Raw genomic sequence first — 24,032 nt, 5'->3', positions numbered from 1 at the left:
GTGAATAAAAAGTTAATTAAAATTGCTAAAGTTTTTATTCACGTAAGATAACCAATTACTGAGTAAAAGCTATTGCTCATTTTTATTCACCCGGCCTATTATCTATTGTGTGTTTTTTTACTTTTGTTAACATTCTGCTTTGAAAACACTTTCTTTCTTTCCCTCTTTCTCTAATATGAGAGGGAGAATAAAAAAACTTATTACATATTTCTTAATACCACAATTGATAATGACCATCTATAAGAAATATCTTACAAGTTGCTTGCTATTTTCTGATATAATTGTTCAAATTAATAACTATAATTTTCCCTCGATTGTTCAAATATTGTAACAAATAAAATCTTCTTAGTTCAAGTATTTTACTTAATAAAATATCTTATTAAGTTGTGGTGTTACTATGTTGTATTGTCTATCCTTTTTTATAATATTTTCTTTTTTAATTATTCTGGAGACAGTAATGTGTGCTTACAAATTTCTTATGCTATGCGCTATTGTTACTGTGTTTTGTGTTGATAGAACTAGGCTGTTAAAGCTATTTTTTGTTCTTTATATTTTCTGTAATATTATTATCCTAATTCTACTAACAATAAAACGCAAATAATACTTTAGTAATAAAAAAATGTAATTATTTTATTTCTTTATTAGGTATTTGCAGGCTTTACTTGGCTTTCCTTTACTGGTTCCTACTGTGTTGTGGTAGATTTTAAAAAGAACTTAACTGATGTTAATGCAGTTTTTATGTCGTTAACTATAAGCAATGACATTGCTGATAGGGAGTCAAACTTAAAAATTTATAGATAAGTTTGTATTTAATTTTTTAGATAATATATCAAGTTGTTAATGTGTTTTTATTGTTATAATGATTTAATTACTAATAACCCGTATTACGGGTTGCTTGCTGCTAGTAATATAGAAGTCCCATATAAGTCAAGAAATTATTTGAACAAAAACATTTTAATCCAACTCTATTACTCATTTATACATAGTTATATTAACTACGCAAATATTGCTAGGGGAAGTACAAGCAAAAGTGATTTGCGCACTTTTTCACACTACCATCGCCAGAAACATCGCACACTATCATCGCCAGGAACATGCGACGCGCTTAGTTTGTTTTAAAAATCGTCTTTCGTATACTAAGTTTTTATTTAAAGATGTTAAAGCATTTAATATTTATGAAACGAATGTTTATAAAATTTTATGTTTTATGTTTCAATGTAAAACGAATCCGTCATTACACATTTTAAAAGATTTTCTTACCTTAAAAACAAAAAAATAAGTAAACGCAACTAAATGATAATTTGCTCTAAAACCTCTTTGCAGAACAAAGTTCAATCAGTTCTGTATAGCTTATCGTGCACCTAATCTCTGGAAAAAATCGTTTTACCTAATTTTGATTTAACAATTACTTTCCCAGTCTTTAAAAAAAAATTAAAAGAATTCATTCTCTTTAATAAAAGTATTTTTAAATAATTTTATAAATAAGAAATTTATATAAACACGCTCTTTTTTGTGTTTTGTCATTTTCTATTTATATACATATTTATTAATAGCTTAAGTTATATAATTATTTTAACGTTATATGGTTTTGGCGACAAGATCATTAGATCTTCTATCAGGTGCCAAGTTTTTGTTTAAACTTGTCTACTTCTTTTTTTTTGTGTTATTTTTATTGATATGGTATTAGTATTCTTTATTATAGTTTATTAAAAGTAAAAAACAGATATTTATAAATGCAAAACTTTATACTTAAAAAAAAATGTATGTATGTGTACATATATGTTTGTGTGTAAGGGTGTTTATTTCTATAAGTATGTGTATACGTATACACATACTTAGGCAGGAAGAGGGGGATTCGGAGGGGGCAATAGCCCCCTAACTTTCAAAAAATTTCCACTTTTTTCATTTAAAATCTGACTCTGGTGACCTTAAACCCTCTTAATTTTTTTTCAGCCCTCCCCCAACTTTCTTGACCTTTCTACGTCACTGTGTATACACATACATATATAAATAAATAAAAAATAAATAAAAAAATTATTAGACCGGAACACATTGGTCAAAACAGCATTTTTTTAGTATCTACGTCTTCTTTGCTTGTCAAGAAATTGGAGAAGATTTTTTTTTTTAAAAAAAAAAAGAGTATTAACTTATTAAAACAGAAGATTTAGATAAATTTATAACAACAGAAAAAACTGAGAATTTGTACAAATTTACATGAGATTCAAAACGAAATTCAAATGAAAGATGTTAAGGACTATGGTGCTGATGTTAAGCAATAGTAAGTAATGTTAAGAAATGCAAGTTTAAATTACACTCGATACTCAAAAAAAGCAATAGAAGTTAATTAACATACATTATTTGAAATGCTCAAAATACTCGAGAAGTTAATTAACACACAATACTCAAAACATACAAAAAAAATCGAAATACAATAACACGCAATATTCAAAAAAGGCGATAGAAGCTAAAATCGAAATACAATAACACGCAATATTCGAAAAAGGCGATAATTAAGGCGATAGAAGCTAAATAAATGGATCCTTTTACCAAAATACTGCTGAAACAATTCCATTAATAACCATGATAAAACTCAACTTTACTCATGTAAAATATAAAGTCACTAAATTTCTACGAGTAAAACATTTCATAAATGAACGCTACAAATTTTAGAGGACGGAAGAACAGTAATCACCAATTACAAGTTATAAAGATAAAAATATACTTTAAATAAATATTGATATATTAAACAAAAACCAAAAAAAAAAAAAAATTAAAAGGTATGAAAAGTGTTAAATAGACCTCGAAAATTCCATACGTTCAATACTCATTAAACAATGCAATGCAACTAATGCAAATTATACAATTTAAGTTTTGAACGTTGGAAAATTTATGCGTATGAATTTGTATTTTAGAAATAATATTAACACTAATATTTTTTTCAAATATGTATTTGACACTGTTATAAATATTTTGTACAAACACGGGTTTTATTAACCATTTTTACAAGACGTAGCCATCTGAAAAGATGTGCATAAAGTAAATATAGTTTAATTTTAAAAATAAAGACTTCAAGTATTGAAAATGACAATACAAAAAAATTTACGACAAAACAGCGGTCAGAGATTTCGTTTCATATAGAATTGAAGAGATAAACTGGGAACTATATAGTTTTATCTGAACATATTTACAAAATATCTTGGAAACGACGTTGCTTTAACCAAAGCCAAGTAAGACAGTGTTTCTTGCACGCACCACTGCATTCGCAAGAAAACAAAAAACGTTGCTTTATATGGCATCTTAAGAATAATCATGACTATGAAAATATAAGATTAATCGAATATCTTATAAATAAAATGCGTCATCTAGGCGTAATGAGTCTATGTTTGGTTTTTGTTTTAATTCAAGAATCTTTGACGAAAAAAATTCACAAAGAGATTAAAGAAAAAGCGATTAAAAAAAACCTTGTCGAGGACGAAAGTGGTTAGAAACTTTATTTAAATAAATGTTTTAAATAATTTAACTGAAAATAACAAAAGAAAGCATATTAATAAGACATTGAAATTTTAATTGTTTTCAGATTTAGTTTTGGTTGTACTTTTTTACATCTATTTTTACCTCTATTTTTTGTGTATTTTATGTTTTAAAGTGGTTTTAACGACGAGTTTTTTGAGAACTTTTCAAATACTAATTTATATACAAATACTAATTATATACTAGTACTTATTTATATACAAATAACCTGAAATAATGATTCCAATAATTCCAAGATGTTAGAGAAAATGAAAGCGAAAGTCTTCCGTCTTATTTTATGTTTTTCTAGGTACTAAAAAATCAAGTAGCAAAGTGGAACCAAAACCGGCAGTAAAAAATAATGCAGGTGCTAACTCGTCCTCTTCAGAGGACTACGATACCACTCAAGGCTACCCGATTCTTTTTCCAGAAACACATATGAAGAGAAACACGTCGGCTAATATATCAACAAGTGAACCAATAGACGATGACGTTACAAGCGAAGAAGTCTACTCAAACGATAGTGTATCTTTGGGTGAGTTTGTGTTATGGTGTTTAAAATTTTTTTTACATTTCTTTTTCTGTACATTATATGTTATGCACATATACGTTATATGTTTGTGCAAAATGAATTTATTTATTTTTAAAGGTTTATATCTATTAGGATTTATTTACATATTTTATATTTGCGTATTAACATTTATTAAAGATAGTTATTAACTATTGATAAAAACTTAATAAAAAATGATTTATAATTCTTATTTAAACTTATTTGAACTTAAATCGAATATAGGTTACTTGTTAAACTTGTTTAAGTTTCCACTCAACAATAAAAGTTATGTTAAAATAAATAGAATAAACACTGTTATAATTTTTTCCAACATCAAATCAATTTTAATTCCATAAAATTATACATTTAATAAAAACATTAACCTACAGAAAACCAGTAGACAGTTTATATATGGACATTGATATTGTTTTTTTAATAAAAAAAAGTTCAGTAAATTTTGCCTTAATATTGAGTCCTAATAAAATAATATTGTCTCATAAAAAGCTTTAGTTGTAAAACTTAGCAAATCTAAATACAACTATAGATTTTCTTTGTTTTGTAAAGAATTTACTGGATTCTGTTAAATAGATTATATAAAACTCAACTAGTAGTTGAGTTTTATAGAATCTGTTTAACAGAAACCAGGCTTATTATTTATAAAAACCTAGTTATTTATCTTAATTTTGTTGGATATTATTATTAGTATTTTGAGTTCATTACAAAATGAAAATTATATTCATGCAAAAATTAGAAAAGGTAATGATTTTATTTCATTTTATTAAAAAAAATTCACCTCGCTGAAATGTGAGAGCAAGTAGGTCTGGTGAATTTTTAAAAGTTTAAAATTTAAAGATTGAAAAGTTATATCCTTATTGACAAAGTTCAAGAAACTTTACTACTAGCTTTACTACTCATAATCAATAAACTGAGTTTCAGAACTGTACCCTATTATGGAAATAACAAGAAGAATGGTATAAGTGCAGGAAATAATCTAACACAATTATACATTTGCATATTTTGTATTTATTAAAACATAATATAAAAAGTAAAAATTGACATAATCAATTCAAGCTTTTTAAGTTTGAATTGATAATCTTTTTATGGTGATGCTATGGTACTCATTGCATCGATCAGTCTGTAAAATCTTTTTTTTTTTGTGTAAATTCTATCATGGTTTTATCTGTGACCCATGTTTATTACTAAGATCTAGGCCCAGCTGAAGGCGGGTAGAATGGGTGATTTTCACCCAGATGCCAAGGCTTTGAAGGTGACAAATTTTTATTAAGTACTTGTTTTTTTTCTTGAGAATGTAAAAATATATAAATTTATAAAAATAATTATATAAAAATTGATATACTTATTTTATGTAAAAATAAGTATACATTTACATTATATTAACAGTATACATTTAGTTTATATTAATTTATAATAAAAACTAAAATAACTCAAAAAAACTTTTTTCTTAAATTTTCTTAAATTTATTTAGTGTATTTTAGTATACAATTTTAAAACTATATCACCTGCCTTGAGCACCAAGAAGATAAAAAAAATTATTATGAGATTATAATTGCAAAAAAGTAAAAAATTTGTTTTTATTGATGAGGCATAAAATAAATTTACTTGGTGATGTGCATAGCAAATAACTTGCTTTGTTTAAATTACCAAAGAATTAAAGTTTTAAATAATTTATTTCTTTAATAAATTTTTAAAGAAATAAATTATTTCAAACTACAATATAACCATCAGGTCTTGTCACAAAGAACCGTTGTTGAAGAAATAGAAAGTTGTTTAAAACCAAGTTAAAAAATGTTGGTGCATTTATGCTTTCTCATCAAACTCAGCATAGAGGTAAAATGACCTGTCTAAAACCCCAATTAATTAAAGATTACCCAAAATGTCAGCACATTTTTAAGAACCATGTTGCAAACCGTTGGAATAAATTTGCACATGGTGTAATTGATGTACCAACAGTAAACTCTTTTGAAAGTATTTTTATGATGCTACTTTGGCAGTCAGCAAATGAAAGCCTGGTGTTGCTTTCTTTTATCAATATTAAGTTTTTTATTTATTAATTTCATTGATATGTGTTAATTTAAGTATTAATATATTTTGTTTTTTGTTTTTTTTAGAGGAGCGCAATAAATGTAGTAAAACTGTTGATTTACTGTTTCTATTGGACAGTTCAGAAAGTGTTAAATATTCTAATTGGAAAATTGTTATTCAATTTGTAAAATCTTTGTGTAATCGATTTAAGTTAAGTACGACTCGGGTTGGTATCATTAGGTATGCGTCAGATGCAGAGATAGCTTTACATCTCACTCGTTTCAATGACACCACATCTAGAGATACAGCAATAGACAATATATTTTATAAAACTGGGGGTACTCGAACAGATATAGCTTTGAAAAAAGCAGCAGATGTGTTCCAATTCAGTGAGCAAAAAAACCAAGTTTTAATTTTAGTTACAGATGGTCCAACAAATAGCTTAGAAATAAATAAAGATCATTTTGTTGAAGGTAATTAGAGAATAAATATATTTATAAATTGTTTTGCTATGAAAAACTATTCAAGGTTTATTTTCTGTATAATTTGTGATTAAATAGAGAAATTGTAAATAACCTACTATACTATACTAATAAAAACTATCAAAAATTGCACCTGAAAGTACAAGAGAGAGCTTAAAATGGTAAAAAATATTGCAGTGCCTTTAACAAATAGAGTATTTCAACTATTTATTAAAACACCATTAGTAGCTATTTTATAAATTTATTTCAATCACATTTAAATAATAAAATGGTAAAAAAAACTTTTATAAAGTAAAACTCTAGCTTTTTTCTTGTTTTAAACATACTTATTTTTGATTTATATTATATGAAGTTAAAATCAGTATCATATAGAACCTTGTGAAACCTTTGAAGGGAACATTTAAGTATGGCATTTATTCTATAAAATGTTAATTAACTAACTCGTGGAATTATCTACGCTCAAAGTCAGGAATCTGAAAAAAAGAAATGAAGCTTTTTTTATTAATATGATTAACAAATTTATCCAAGACTAAAGCTATAAATAAAGTTTATATTGTGTTAGATTTTAATAGTCTCTTTATTTTTATCTGCTATATGACATCTTGATCCCTTCCTGTGCTTGTTCGTGTTAAAATTTATTTTTCTCGCTTTTTCTTATATTAGTACTCTACACTTATTGTTAATGTCTTGTTAATGTTTTTTTTATTGTTGTTTTTGGTATTAGAATGTTAGTAGTGTTTTATTTTAATTGATTTTATTTTATTTTTTTATTATTACCAATGTTATTATTTTAATGATTAATATTATTTGTATATAATTTTGATCCTCTTTTTTTTTACTATTATTATTGTTAGTATTATTATTACTGCTATTTATTCAAAGCAAAGATGATTGCATTGTGGTAATTAAAACAGCAAAGCAATTAAGAAAAAGTAATTACTTCAAAAATGTTTATATAAACAATGATTTAACGCCAACTCAATGACATTTTTTCAATCAATTACTAGATGAACATAATTGACTTAATAATGACTTAGATAATAAAAACATAAAAGATTATAGATATGGGATTCGGAATAACAACATCATCAATATCCCAACAAGCAAAAATTTATAATTTTCTTTTATGTTATAAATTTATATTATAATTTTATAATATAAAAGTATCTATTAAATTTATTTACGATTATCTGTTACATGAGTCTGTTAAAAGTTTTGAAAAAAAATATCCCTTATTTAAAAACGAAGTATCACATAAACCAGAAAATAAATTTAAACCAAATTCAAGATCTGACTTAAATTGTTTTTATACTAATGCCACTTCCTTTAACAATAAAATAGATGAATTGCATTACACCGTCAAGGCATATTTTCCAGGTTTAATCTGTATTGCTGAAACTTGGTTTATTGAACTTTCTGATACACTTATAGAAAATTATGTATTGTATCTTTGTGATCCTACAAATGGAAAAATTGGAGGAGGGGGGGGGGGTTGAAATTTACGTAAAAAATCAATTAAACTCATATAAAGTCACACTGCTAACTATAAACTGTATAGACACAGTTTATAGTTAGCAGAAAAGATTTAGTAGGTTGTATTTACAAGTCGTCAAATTCAAATAAAATTCAAATAAAAATGCCAAAAAATTGATTGAAAAAAAGATCTTTACAGATCAATTACAGTACAATTAGATGGTTTTTAAACAAAGCATTACCAGTTGGTGCTCAAGCTGAAAAGTTTGTAAATTGTCTTGATGAATGTTTTTTAAACCAATGTGTGGTAAATCCAACATTTCAAAGAGCCACTTTTCATGAAACAAACATACTAGACTTGATAATAGTAAATAATGCCAATAGAGTCAAATGAATTTAACACAGCGCTCCTTTAGGTAACAGAAATCAAGGACATTACGTAATAACATGGCAATATATTATAAGTGAAACATGTGAGCAAGAATAATACCTCTAAAAAAAACTTTAAATTGGAAAATTATCAAACAGCTTGTAAAAAGTTTATTCCATTAGTAAAAATTATTCAAAATAACAGAAAAAAGTTTCTTAACAAAGAGATAATAAATAATATCAAAAAGAAAAAAAAAATCTGGTCTATCAATAGGTTCTTTTTATGGACAGATAGTTTAAAAAAATCCCAATATAATAAAGCAAATAAAGAAGTATATAAAAAAGGTTAAAAAGCTACAATAGAGTACAAAAAATACATAGTTAAAAAAGCAAAATCAATTCTTTCAATTCTTTGTAAAACTTTAGAACATTTAATATCTAACCAACTCTTACATTATTTAAATGCTAACAATTTATTATTTTCTAATCAGCATGGTTTTAAAAAAGGTAAAAGTTTCACAACTAATCTCCTAGAGTGCACGGATACAGTAACAACAGATGTTGCAAACGGTAAATTATTTGATATCCTTTATACTGATTTTAAAAAGCATTTGACAAAGTTTCAAATAGGAGATTAGAACTAGAACTTGAAGTGTATAGCATTACATCTATGTCATTGAAATGGATAAATTAAATTTTAACTGATAGGAAGCAAAGAGTTGTACTTGGAGAAAGTGTTGGCACACCGCTTGCTATGTTTACCCATCATCATCACTTCACAACATAGTAAGTGAAGTGCCACAAGGGTATGTGCTTGGTCCAATTTTATTTTTAATATACATCAATGATCTTCCAAGTCAACTTACAAACCAATCGTTGTTGTATGTAGATAATTGTAAAGTAATAGCAGAAGTTAACAATGAAACAGATGCACATGCTTTACAAAATGGCATTACTATATTAGAAAAATGGGTAATAAACTGGAAAATGCAATTTAATTTTGAAAAATATAAAATCATACATATTGGTAACAAAAATAAAAGTTATAAATATTTCTTGATTAACAATAATATAAAGCAAGAATTAATTACTACTAAATCAGAAAAGGATCTAGGCATATTAATTCCAAATGACTTAAAATGGGAAACACAAATCAAAATGGAATTATCTATTGCTATAAATTTGGTATAATATGCAAATCACTTAAGTATAAAGACAGTGAACTAATAAAATTGTTGTATTGTTATATACACTCGCAATAAAATTTGCAATATGGACTCCTTATCTTAAATTAGATATAAATATGGACTCCTTATCTTAAATTAGATATAAATATGGACTCCTTATCTTAAATTAGATATAAATATGGACTCCTTATCTTAAATTAGATATAAATATGGACTCCTTATCTTAAATTAGATATAAATATGGACTCCTTATCTTAAATTAGATATAAATATATCAGAAAATATTTAAAAATGAGTAACAAAATCTGTACCTGAGCTACGCCATCTATCATACAATGAAAGACTAGAAAAAATGAAATTGACATCTTTAAAACAAAGAAGAATATGACGAGATCTCATACAAATGTACAAATGGTATTATGATAGAGAGAAAATAAAATGGAAAATACCCCCTCAACATCCTTGCTCTTTAAATTTTTTAGGTCTGTCTTCAAATATTCAAGGTAACAAACATCGTTTATTCACTGATAAGAAATATTTAAATTAAAATTGTGAGGATTTTTTTACAAATCACACAGTCATATTCTGGAAAAAATGACCAATTAAAACAGTGAAATCTTAACTTACTTAAAGCTAAACTAGACTTAATCGAGTATATATAACTTTCTTGTTTAGTCTGTAAAAAAATTAACATTGTGTTATATCTTTATTATATAGTATTAGTATTGTTTATATCATTTTTATTATATATATATATATGTATATATATATATATATATATATATATATATATATATATATATATATATATATATATTTATTAGTATTGTTTATATCATTTTTATTATCACTATTATTATTACTATTTTTGATTTGAATACAGTTATTAGTATATTAACATTTTATTATTATTATTAATATTTTTAATACAAATGCAGTTATTATTTTATTATTACTATTGTTATTATAATTAATATTTCTATTACGTATTGAATATGTTTCTTTTACCACACCTAGATAAATTTCTAAATTAGTTTCTAATTTATACGTAAAATTTTATTTTATTCTAAATATCTGTTTTGCATATTCTTCATTGTTTTTATCCTATAATAAAAATTTGCTTTTTTTTAATAAATAATAGAATAATAATACTATGTAAAATTAGTATTACATTTTTTTTTAAATACATTACCATTTTGTTATACTTTTAATGCATAAAATCATCAAATTAACTAAGCTAACTAAAACAAGGTCGGACCAGATTTAAAAATACTTGCAAAGACTCTTTATAAAATTTTTTTTTTCTAAATTTCTATTTAACTAAATTTTAGGTAAAGATCTTGTTGCTGGCCCTGTTGACCGATTAAAAGATGCTGGTGTAGCAATATTTTGCATTGGCATTGTACCTGATAGTGAGACACCTGATGAAATTGAGACTATGAAAGAAGAAATGAGAGTTATTGCATCAGAACCTACCAAACTACATCTTTTTATGTCTGATGGCTATCATGAGCTTCAAAGAAAAGTCCATGCTATCAGTGAAGCTGCATGTGTTGGTACATATGTTTTGAAAGCAATTTTCAATTTTTATTTAAAAATAATGATGATAATGATGATGATTATTATCATCAATGATGATGGTAATGATGATTTTGATGATGATGGTGTCCATGATAATGGTGGTGGTAATGATGATCATGATGATAAAAATAATGATCATCATTATTGTCCTCATCATTTTGATTGTTATCATCACCTACTCTTTTTTATTTCAAAATTGTTTATTGTTGTAGAACTAATAGACTTTTAACAGTACAAATAATTAATTTTATTATATAATGATTTGAAACCCCATATAACCTCACCAGAATCTGTTGTAAATTTGAAATTATGCTTTTTTTATTCTTTAAAATGCCTCAACCTAGCAATTTTTATTAATATAAACCATTTCAAGGTCAGAGCCCACTTTTATTGTCTTTTTTTTTCAAAGTTTAAGTTTTTGAGAATAAAATGGATTTGTGGAATATTTATAATTTTTAGCAGTATCTGAATATTGTTTATAGGAATGTCCATTTTCAGTAAAAAATCTTAATAAGAAAATTGATTTCATCTTATGTGATGAAATCAATTTTCATTATCATATGAATGTTATGTTCTGAACAAGAACATAATGAACATTTATTTTCAGAACATAACATTTATTTTCATGATGAACATAACATTTATTTTCATGATGAACATAACATTTATTTTCATGATGAACATAACATTTATTTTCATGATGAACATAACATTTATTTTCAGAACATAACATTTATTTTCAGAACATAACATAATCTTCAGAACATAACATTCATATGGTTATTTCCTCATCATATGTTATGTTCTAAACAAATTTTGCATGCTCTAGCTAAAAAGCCTTTAAAAATACCTGCAATGCTCAGTGAAATAAACGATTTCAGTTTTATAAGTACGTTTGTAATTGCATCCTTATGGTGTATGGAAAACTCATATTTTTTAAGGGAGTGGTTGGTTAAATTACAAACATCTAAAAAATTTAATTGGTGTTAAGCAATTTTGTATTTGTATGAATAATGAATAGATTTATCTTGTGAATTTAAAAGCGTTAAAAAAGAATTTGCGTCATCAAAACTAGTAAATCAAGCATGGCTATCATCAATGTAACGTTTATAAATTTTTTGGTGCAATATTGACGTTTAAAACCTATTGAATAGCATTAGATTCAAAATGCTGTAGATATGCTTCTGACATAACAACCATTATGGATAGACCTATTGGAATAGAGTTTTTTAGGATATAAATATATATATATATGTGTGTGTATATTTATTTATATATATATATATATATATATATATATATATATATATATATATATATATATATATATATATATATATATATATATATATATATATATATATATTGATTTATATTGATGGCAAAGAGTACAGAAAATGATTTTTACAGCAAGCTTCACTTCCTTCTAATGACAAAATTTTAAAGTCAATTTTAAAACAAAGTAATTAAATTAAAAGCTTTTCCTCAAAGCTTTTCCTTTTTCCTTCATTGCTTTTCACAGATTATTAAAAACATCCACCATTTTAAGGGCAACCTTTATTCAGCATATACCTGACAATCTTACAATTGTAGATTCTTGAGGCGTTTCAATTTAATATTTTAATGAAAATAAAAAGTTTAAATAAGCCCTTTTAAATATTTCTGAGAAATGATATGCTTTCAAATTGCATTAAAATGCACATGGGCTGATATTGAATCAGGTAGTATTAAAAAGTTTGCAAAGCTTCAGATGCTGACATCAAAACAGGGATTATCTTTTTCCGGATATTTCTGGAATTCCGGATATTTTTCTCTATTTTTAGTTTTTCTGGATATACAAAATGTTTACCATACATACATGTTTAGGTATATATTTTTGGAATATATTTCTTTTTTTAAGCTTTTTCACTCATTACTCATGCACAAATTAAGTAAAAAAAAAAAATTGGAAACAACTCAACTAAAAGCAAAATTAAGAGGAATATAAGGGAAAATATATTCCAGATATTTTACCCAAAGAATTTTCCAGATTTTTAAAATATGACCTGGATGATCTATGATCAAAAGAGCTAGATATTTCAAAAATATGATGCAGTAACTTAAAAACATCTGTAAAAATAAATAAGAAATATAGTTACGGGAAAGATCATAAAATTTGAAATTTATAACTTGATAAAAATTTGAACTTTGTAACAATCTTAAAATATTTGAAGGCAGTTTAAATGGCGCAATTTTTTTATTTTCACCAAGAAGAGGGAAGTTTTTTTAAATTGTGCAATAATGAAATTTTTTTCTCGAATAAAATAAAAATAAATTATTATCATAGTTATAACTTAATTTAGTTTAACTTTTATCACAAATTTTAAAAATTGTTTAGTAATTAAAAAAACTAGGTAATATAATCATGTTTTACATGAATTTCTAAAAATAAAAAATAAAAAACAAAAATTAAAGGATTCTATGGTTTATACTGGATTTCATAACAGAATGTTTAAATATTTGGGCAAACAAATTTGAAAAAGATAAGAAATATAGAATAAAGACTAAACAAGAATAAAGACTTTTATCTTTTCCATCAGGTTAAAGTTGGTTACTCTTGCAACTATGTAACTAAAGAAAAAATTTTTTTTATCAACATATGAAACTTTATTTAGCCCATAGATCCTGCACATGCTTACAGTCAACTCACTGGTCTGGAATATATTGAAGCAACTTTAATAATTTTTAATGAACTCTATTAAAAATTTTTAATTTAACATGCCAAATAAATTGACTTTAGCAACATTTACAATTAACTATTGTAAACATGGTAAAATTATTTAATAATATCTTTTGATTTTGCTATAAACATTAACTTTTGTAGAAGAAAAAGATAATCTTGAAGTATGAATAATATTTTTGACCACACAATAAAAACAGAAAGAAAAAAAGAAAAAAATTTAAATTATTTTATTAAATCATTTATATAAACATTTATGAAGATTAGAAGTATACCTAATGCAATAAATCCACAATTAATAAATCTGTTGTAAATACTAAACATTTGTAAATAAATCTGTTGTAAATACTCAAACTAAAAGATTGTACTATCCATACTTTAAAATTTGAAAATAAAAAAAAGTAAAAACACAAGTTCATATTTAAAAATTACTGGGAAATAATAATTTCCACAACTTTCTTAACAGATTTAAGACTCTAGCTTGTGTCCTAAGTGAAATAATTTTAGGAGTGAATAAAATTTTTTAAATGTAAAATAAAAAGCATAAATCATATACCTAAAAGATATCTATAAAGTCAACTTAAAAGTTGACTTGAACCACTCTCATTCTAAACAGCTTATATTATAAGCTGGTTAGAATTAGAGTGGTTCAAGTCAAGTTTTACTTGATTATTGAGTAGAAGTTGACTTACACTGATTCTAGCCAGCTAGAGCTGGTTAGAATCTAAGTGGTTCAAGTCAACTTTGACTCAATTATTGAGCAGAAATTGACTTACACCACCCTGATTGCAGCCAGCTTATATCTGAGATATATGAAAAATTGGTTTGTGAAATTCGATAATAAACTTTAAAGTTAATACTCAAAAAAAATTATCTAATTTCAACACAAAAATAGTACTTTTAAATTAACTGCTTTTTTTTTTGTATTAAATTTGTAAATACAAATTAAGTAGAACAATTTTGCAACTTTAAAAGCATGTGTAATTTTAAAGGCTATTAATATATAGTAGATTTTCATAAATTCATGTATTTATTATATATATATATTATTATTATATATATATATATATATATATATATATTATATATATATATATATATATATATATATATATATATATATATATATATTCATGTAAAGTATTAAAAATACATTTTTGTTTTAATACCGATATATTTTGCTTCACTCATCAAACAAATTTTACTTAACTAACTTTGAACAAAAAGTTCTGTGCTGGCTGAGGACAAAACTACTTTATAGAAAAAAAGATTTTTTCAAGTTTCAAGTTTTCAAGTGATGATGATGATGATGATGATGATGATGACGATCATCATCATCATCATCATCATCATCATCATCATCATCATCATCATCTTCATCATTATCATCCATATAATAATGAATAAAATAAGTAAACTAAATAATAAATATAAATTTGAATGATAGTTTAGATAAGTAATTTAAATAATTTAAAATTAATTAAAATTAGTTAAGTTTAATATTATTCAGTATCCATTATATATAATATATAATTTAAATTTATATAATATATAAATAATTTAAATTTGCATAGTATATAAATAATTTAAATTTATATAATATATAAATAATTTAAATTTATATTTTATATTAATAATTTTGGCTTTTAATTTGTTTTTTATTTTTAATTCTTTTAGTAAATGGTGCATGGAGTCGATGGTCAGACTATTCTCCTTGTAGTGTTTCATGTGGTGAAGGTACCAAAGTTCGCATGCGTTCTTGCACTTCTCCTAAACCAGAGAATAATGGTGCTGACTGTACTGGAAGAAGAGTAGAGACTGAAGAATGTTTTTTAGGTCCTTGTTCATGTAAGTTAACAAATTGTTAATATTTGTTAATGTTTTTAATATGATTATTTAAATTATTTTTTTAATTATTCTTAAAGTTTAAATAAAGTAATATAACAATAAAATTTTACAGATTTCACACACACACACCGCACACATACACATATATATCAGGCCTTGTGATGAAGCGGGAGCGATTGCTCTGCGCACTTGGAACATGCTCGTAAACGACATTTTGGGAGGGACAAATAGCGCTCACTAGTTTCGTTGCAAGAGTAAAAAGTTGTGCTCTTCTACAAAACTTGGAAAATAAGTTGATTTTATAGAAAATATGTTTAAACAGTAGAGTTTGCATATTGATAAATAAAGAAGTTATATTCGTAATAAAGTACATCACACATGATTTATGCGTGACTTACTTCAATTTTAGTTTATGTGGCATGAGTTCAAATTAAAAATGATTTATTTCGTCTATTTTAAAGCTAAATCCAACATGTTTTTTTTTAACTCCAGTTGAACTTTATCATATTATCCACTTAATCGTACCCTAGTTAAGTCAAACTATTCGCTAACTCGTATATTTTTTTAAGATCCATTTGATAAAAAGCTTTGCTTAACTAGAACTTTTACTTTGAATTGCATAAAGGTCCATGTAATAATATCTCAAAACTTGCAACACTTCAATAAAAATTCAAACTTAAATGTTAAAAAATTAAATATCTAGCGTAATATTTATAAATATCTTATAAATAAATATCTAGAGTAAAAAGCTTATCAAACTAAAACTTCACTTAAAGCTTTGATTTCATACAGATTCGATCCCATTCTGTTAAAACTTCACTTAAAGCTTTGATTTCATACAGATTCGATCCCATTCTATTAAAACTTCACTTAAAGCTTCGATTTCATACAGATTTGATCCCATTCTGTTAAAACTTCACTTAAAGCTTTGATTTCATACAGATTCGATCCCATTCTGTTAAAACTTCACTTAAAGCTTCGATTTCATACAGATTTGATCCCATTCTGTTAAAACTTCACTTAAAGCTTCGATTTCATACAGATTCGATCCCATTCTGTTAAAACTTCACTTAAAGCTTCGATTTCATACAGATTCGATCCCATTCTATTAATTAATGACTATTATGTTTAAAATTCAAAAACATCAAAACTTTGGAATATCAAATATTTTTTTGTCAAATGTAAGTTAATATAAAACGAAATATTTTGGCGCTACTGCGGTTCCTCCCACCCCTTTTTTTTTTTTATAATTGATTACGATAGAGAATTTTATACTGATTAAGAATCATATAAAAACACATGTCTGAAAACCAACAAAAAGTGCTAATTGAATATCAAAGTTTAAAAAAATCCCACTATAAATTCTAATTTCGCCATTTTTTCTAAATTTTATCAAAACTAATTACCATTAACCTTACGCAATAAACTTAGCTGGTTTCACTGGTATCTTCGAATCAGTTAAGCTTATATTAAAGTCTATTTATTAAAAAAGGTTAAAGCTAAACGCAACTTAAAATTAAAAAAAAGTTTCAATAAAACAATACTTATAGCAAATATATTTGTTTTATAACTTTGAATTGAAACTTTTGGAAGCGTGCTCTCAAACAACAAAAGAAAAAATATTACGTCACTAGTTTCACAAACGCATTTCTCAAAATATACGTCAGAATATAACTTATTTATATATTATATTTGTATAAGTATATATATTTACACTAATATATATTATAATAATATAAGTCTATTATATATTTATTAAGTATATAATCAAGATTATAAAATATTATTCACTTGATAATATTTAAATGGCATATTCAGTTTAAATTAGAAAAAAGTTTTCTATTTTGTACAAACAATGAATGAAAAGTTATTAAGTCATTACTGCCAACAGATAGAATGGAATGTCCATTTTCAAATTGTTTTGTCCCAATAAGAATAGAAAATTTAAGTTAAAAAAATTAAACTTGATTGAATTTAAAAAAATCAAAAGTTTTAATCCACAAGATTTTGTAAAAATGTAAGAATCTTTTACTTTATTGTTTTTAATTTTTTTACACATCTTTTGTAAATAAAAGAAATATTCTCAATCTTTTTTTTTTTTTTAACTATTATTTATATAAATTAGATTAAAAATGTTCCTGTTGTTTAAAATGTCTGCATTTAAGCAGGTTAATTCAGCTCCAAAAAGGAAACTAAGTTATAAAGTCATCTTTTAGTAAATGGAGATATTTCATTGTTTTTATTTAATATCAAAGCTGCAGTGACATTTTTTCTGGTAGATAGACAAATTGTTGCCTTGGTTTGACAAGGTTCTAACTGATTTTTTTAATATTAAAAGAATAGCAAATAAATCTTTTTTTTTTTTTTTTTTTAAATGTCAAAATAAAAATATTTATATGATTATTTTATGTTTATTTATGTATTTTTATACATCATCTAAAAAAAGAATATATAAACAAAAACAATAATATAAATAGTTTTAATAAAACATTAAGAAAAAATTAAAAGATTTTTTTCTAAATTTTCCTGGTATAAAAAATTTCAGTTAGAAACTTGTCAAACCAACACGACGAAATGCATTAACTAAAAAACCAAAGCTTTTTTGTCTGATTTCTCGAATTTCACATGAAAAAAAATTCAAACAAAAAATCGTCCACCCTTTTCCTTGAATGCTTTTGAGTGACCCCCTCCCCATACTTGCGTACGTAACTTATGGATGGCCCCATGGCAACCAATTTCCAACTCTGAATATCGCTCTTGAAAACTTAATGCCAAGCACGCATAATTGCACTTGTTGATAATGTATTTCAGTATTATGAGCGCAAAATATCGTGCTGGGCAATTTTATTCATCACATGCACTGCATATATATATACACACACGCGCACACACACACATATATATTTTTCAACCCTCGGAATTAGAAAAAATGTGGTCAGCAATATTTTGAAGAAAATGCTCTGGCAGGATGGTCATTTTTAAGTTAACCTTAAAAATGACCATCTTTTGATTTAAAAAACTCTTTTTTTCTGCTATTTAAATTAGAATAAAAATGACGAAAAGAATGCTTTGAATAAATACTAGATAAAATAATTTAAAAAAAAGACTGGTTAAAAAAGATATTTTTATAAAAGTTGCACAAATGAACAAAAAAGTTTTGTTGCAATTTAAAATAAAATGCTTTTAGTTTTTTGACATGTGCTTGTCAAAGTTTTTGCGGGCATGTGGTTGAGCGCAAAAAGAGTTAAGCATGAAAGCGCTGGCTACGGAGAAGGGAGAAGACTGATATATATATATAATTTTTATGCCAAAAATTTTTACTTGATAACTTGTCAAAATTTCAGTCACTGAAAAGCTGTATAAACCAGAAAATACTTCAGAAAAAATACTTGAGAGTATGTCAAAAAAAGTTCCAGAAATAACATTAAACAAAAATTTGGAAAATGTATCACAAACCGTATTACAAAAGTCAAATGATGGTCGATTCATATCAGGTACAGGAAGTAATTTAAACAACTCTTTACAAAATGAAACTCAAGCTCAATCACCTTTAGTAAGATTAACTAATGGAGAAATCTTTACTAATGGACCATCAGAAGGAATCAATCGAACTTTGAGTTTTCATGAAAATTCGGTTTTTGGTAAGTACAATCTATATATAGCTCTAATTTTTTTCAATATTTCAAATAAATTTCTAGGGCAAATTATAAATATCTTAACAAATCTAATACATTGCCTTAATGGTTGTTCAGATTTTCCAACGAAATCATTAAATCTTCCAACAAAATCGAATAATTCTTCAAAAACATTGAATTTGATGTCAAATAATACACAACGTAAAATTTCATATTTGATTTTAATATTTTTAGCACGATTAATTTAATAAAATTCCTAATATAATCTTGTGGTGTTTTTGTTGTTAATATAATTATGCATTTTTGTTTTTGTTTGTAGCAACCAAAGAAGCTTCGCATTTTATTGGAGGTTCAAGTCTTTTTTTTATGTAAAGTTTATTGACATTTTGATGTTTTTTTTATATATCAAAATTTGTAACTTAATTGATTGAAAAAGGTTTTTGTCATTAAGGTTGCTTTGAAGGACTGGAAGAAATAAAGCTAAGCGACAGTCAATATAATGCTTCTTCTGTTTATTCTCATGATACTGAAGATGAATATGTGAAACGAGAATATGCACCCCAAAATGCTCGGCTAAACAATGTAGTGAATGGTGGTAATTAAATATTATATTGTAAAAATACTATTACTTTAAAAAGATATATTAAATTTTAACAGTTAGTTTAAAAAAAATTGTTTCAAGTTTTATTACAACAATCTACAGGTATTTTTTTACAGGTGGATGGTGTGCTGAGCATAAGTATGCTTTATTAGGAGATAAAAACCAGTATTTGCAGTTTGATCTCGGTAAACAAATGACAGTGGATGGAGTAGTTACACAAGGAAGTCATTTATTAGAAAATTGGGTGAAAAGCTTTAATTTAAGGTTTAGTGATGATGCAATAAGTTGGGAGTATTATAAAAATGTAAGTTTTTTTAATATTTTTATTTGGTTTCCACAATAACTAATAATGTAAATAACTTTGTAAAAGTGAAGTAAAATAGAATGGGCGGTGCCAGGGTGGATGGTTTGATAAAACTAGTCCAGTGGTTTAATAAAATAAGGCTGCGCCTACAACCTGCTTGAATACTTACAAATATTAAAAAAACAACATTGTAATACTTGTAACCTTACCATAAAATCCTGTATAAATTAGGCATTAATGAAAATATGAAATTCTATTCTTTAAAAATCCAAGTTTGTTAAATAAAAAGTGTGACATAATATCTAAATGGAGGTGTAGAAACAAATTCCTAATCTCTCAATTCGTCATGGGCAGTTAAAAATTTTTTTTACTTCAATTGGTTTCTATGACTTAGTTTATTGAATTTCGCTTTTTTTTAACGAATTTTTTGGATTTAAAGAATAGACATGGCTAGGGCATGCATTAACGTAGTACATGTATTTGCTTGTATAAAGACATTTAGTATTACAGGTATTTGTTTTTTGAATTAATCTGTATTAATACTGGAATTTTTATTAAATTTTGATCTAAAATATTTTAGTTATATGTTTATGAACTAATTTATGTATTATCTTAAGTAAACTAGTTTTTAAGTTTTAAAAATTTCTTTAACTATTCATTTTTCCTCCAAACATGAACAGGCATCCTTAAATATTTAAAGTGTCACTCTAAATATATATATATGCCCATATTATTATCACCAGGTAAACACTAAATGTATAATATACCCATTAAGAAACGAGTTTCTAAGAAAAGAATGGTGTAATGATTGCTACACAGTCATTTTCCTTTAAATATTATTAACAATTGATATAACTCCCTTAAGACAATAACAATTGACAATATTAAATTTGGCCTTTAATTCCCTTTAGACATTATTTCTACACAAAAGAAATATTGAGTAATAGAAGATACTTAAAAACTTTAGCATAGAAGATGTGTAACAGCGAGGAGTAGTTTAATATTATACAGATTATATAATTAATTTTAATATTTAGTATAAATCTATATAAAGTCATATTACATACTTAACAACAGTTTTCCCTTTCAAATGAAAAAGATTAAATATATATTTGTATGTGTGTGTGTTCCAATTCTTATAAGATAATTAACATATAAAAAAATTCTAATTTAGAATCAAAAACAAATGGCATTTCTTTTCCAAGACATATTTTTTACATATTTTTGTAAAACATTTTTAGTGGGAGATTATTTTATGTTTTAATGACTGATTTTTTCTATCAAAAAAATAAATATCTGTGTGATTGTAACATTTATTTCTATATCAGAATCAGTTTTCTTTTCAGAATCAGATTAAATTGCATCTATGTTAGCTATGTAATCATTTTCATTTTCTTGCTCCCTAGTAGAACCGTTTTTTGTATAAAACTTAAAGTACTGCTAGTTGAATGTTGCATGCTATACATAACATACATACATAATTGATGTTGATTCTGTGAAAGTTATTGAGATCGTTTCATTACTGCAGCTCCATTAGTAGTACTTGCAACATAGGTTTTTAAATCAAGGTTAAATAAGGTCAGTTTAGACTTCAAAATTTCCTAACATTAATCGGTTTTATTCTTAAAATGTAATGCAACTCGATTTAGATTTGTTGTGTCTTTCATGGAGTTTTTACAGGTATTTTGGGTTCTCTACCTTAATTAGCACCTCTTTTTTTTATTTGGTGAGCACTTTGCAAATGTGTATGAAGCCCACGCTTTAATTCGTTTTCCACACCCAACAATGTTACAATTACTATATTCTTTGTCATGCTCGAAATACAGTCACACTGTTTTTTGTTTTTTACTATCACTATTGCTTTTTCTATAACCTTTATGAGTTCAAGCTACTTCTTTGTTAAATAAAATTTCCATAAGTTTATAATCTATTGAATTAGTGATATCTGTTGAATAGTGATATTAATTGAACTTGTGCAAAATTAAATAGTAAAATGCTTTTAAGACTCTAAATTGTAGTGGACACTTATTACCTTTTATGTTTACAATTTAAGACAACAATACTTTATATATTTTTTATGTTAATTATCTCATAAGAATTCGATTACACATATATATGTAATGTTTGAAAAAGAAACAATGTTGTTAAGTATATTAAAAATAAATTCTTCATTTAATTTATTTTATTTTATTAAATTATATTGGGGGGCAGCGCTAGATTAAGGAACCCCGAAACAGCTTTAAGGACTTTTTTTTAGTCATTCTTTCAGTCAATTTTTTCAAAATTATTTATTTGATAAATTACTTGGGGGGCCAAATGCCCCTACTGCCCCCTTCCCCCCGGTTGCTACGAGCCTAGGTAATTACAATTTTTTTGAATAATTATCAATTTGGTTTAATATTTTTAGAATCCATTGGATGGCAATAGCGATCGCCACACTGAACGTCGAAATCATTTGAATCCACCAATAACTGCTCGGTACATTCAAATTAATCCGATTGGTTGGAATGAAGATAATGGAATCGATAAGCATGACATATGTTTAAGAGCGGCATTATATAAATGTAGAGGTTAGATTTTTTATTATAAATTTCTTAAGTTTTTTTTCAATAATTTAATTGTAAATGTTTATTTTTTATAAGTTTTTAATTGTAGACGGTGCAGTAGCTGCTGTTAAACGGGCTGACATCAATACTTCGAGAGGAAATAACATTGTAAAGAGTGCCCATCATCCAACAGGGTCTCATGTGCGTGTTTTTAGTGTAAATAGCAGAACTAAAAGACAGCATATGGCAATGTTAAACCATAAAAATAATCAGCACAAACGGATTTTGCACAGATTAAGAACTATTGCAAATAAAATTATTACTAAAGTGAAAAAAGCCGGTAAGAAGTTTCAGGCTTGAACATATCGGTGTTATTTCGATTTCTCAACGAATTTTAATACTCAATCTCACAAACTTTGCGAAGAACGTTCTCATTTTCTGCATTTCGTTTCAATTCACTATTTGCATGGTCAAGTCATTGTCACTTGCATAAAGTAATACGTAAAGACTAGTTATGAAAGTTGAAAAAGTCCTTACAATCACTGCACCTAAAATTGAACATACATTGAGAAAATGAAGTGTAACTAACTGACAGTTTTCAGGGGGTGTAAATATTTTTCATTGTTAATATACATTAGCCTTTGAATTAGCTTAAATAGTTAACATTTATTTTTCAAGATCAACGTTTTTGACACAAGTGAGGGTTGGGGGTTGTTCATCAGTAATTGGACATGTTGCTCAAAGTTCTTTAACACGTTTAAAATATCAAAACATTAGTTTGAAATACGCTGTGGACATAAATAACGACAAAGACTAAATTTTGAAATATCGCTGAATAATGTTAATAGTATTTCATAAAGAAATTTCCTTTACAGTTGCAAAGTACGATAGGAACATAATATATGATATAATAATGTTTATCAAATAAAATTAGTCTATTTCATTATATATTTTGATATTGGAAAAAGTTCCAAAATTTATATCGAAAAAATTAAAATGATATTTTAGATAAATCTATAGAGCTTTATATATAGCTATAAATAATATAAAAACCCTATAGATACATATAATTTTAAATTAAGTAATTTTATTTTAGAGCAATCTGGCAGTTTATAAGATTCCGAAAAATCCTTGTAAAAGCTGCTTTGTAAAAGCATACTGCTTTATAGCTTAACTTTTTGAAA

General features: G+C 25.5%; 1 protein-coding gene across 1 annotated transcript; it reads left to right on the top strand.

The window, feature by feature from the left end:
- Positions 1-3,215: 3,215 nt before the first annotated feature.
- LOC100208040 (uncharacterized) lies at positions 3,216-23,861 on the top strand. Its single transcript, XM_065788226.1, has 12 exons — positions 3,216-3,480; positions 3,821-4,045; positions 6,190-6,576; positions 10,946-11,170; positions 15,592-15,762; positions 19,107-19,403; positions 19,515-19,598; positions 19,717-19,746; positions 19,849-19,992; positions 20,115-20,302; positions 22,710-22,872; positions 22,958-23,861. The coding sequence occupies exons 1-12, from the start codon at positions 3,354-3,356 to the stop codon at positions 23,206-23,208; spliced, it is 2,292 nt and encodes a 763-aa protein (XP_065644298.1). The 5' UTR covers positions 3,216-3,353; the 3' UTR covers positions 23,209-23,861.
- Positions 23,862-24,032: the final 171 nt, after the last annotated feature.

This window comes from Hydra vulgaris, chromosome 01 (genome assembly GCF_038396675.1).
Source record: "Hydra vulgaris chromosome 01, alternate assembly HydraT2T_AEP".
NCBI classification, from domain to species: domain Eukaryota; kingdom Metazoa; phylum Cnidaria; class Hydrozoa; order Anthoathecata; family Hydridae; genus Hydra; species Hydra vulgaris.
The sequence above is the reverse complement of the archived record's forward strand: the minus strand, read 5'-3'. Positions and strand labels throughout refer to the sequence as shown.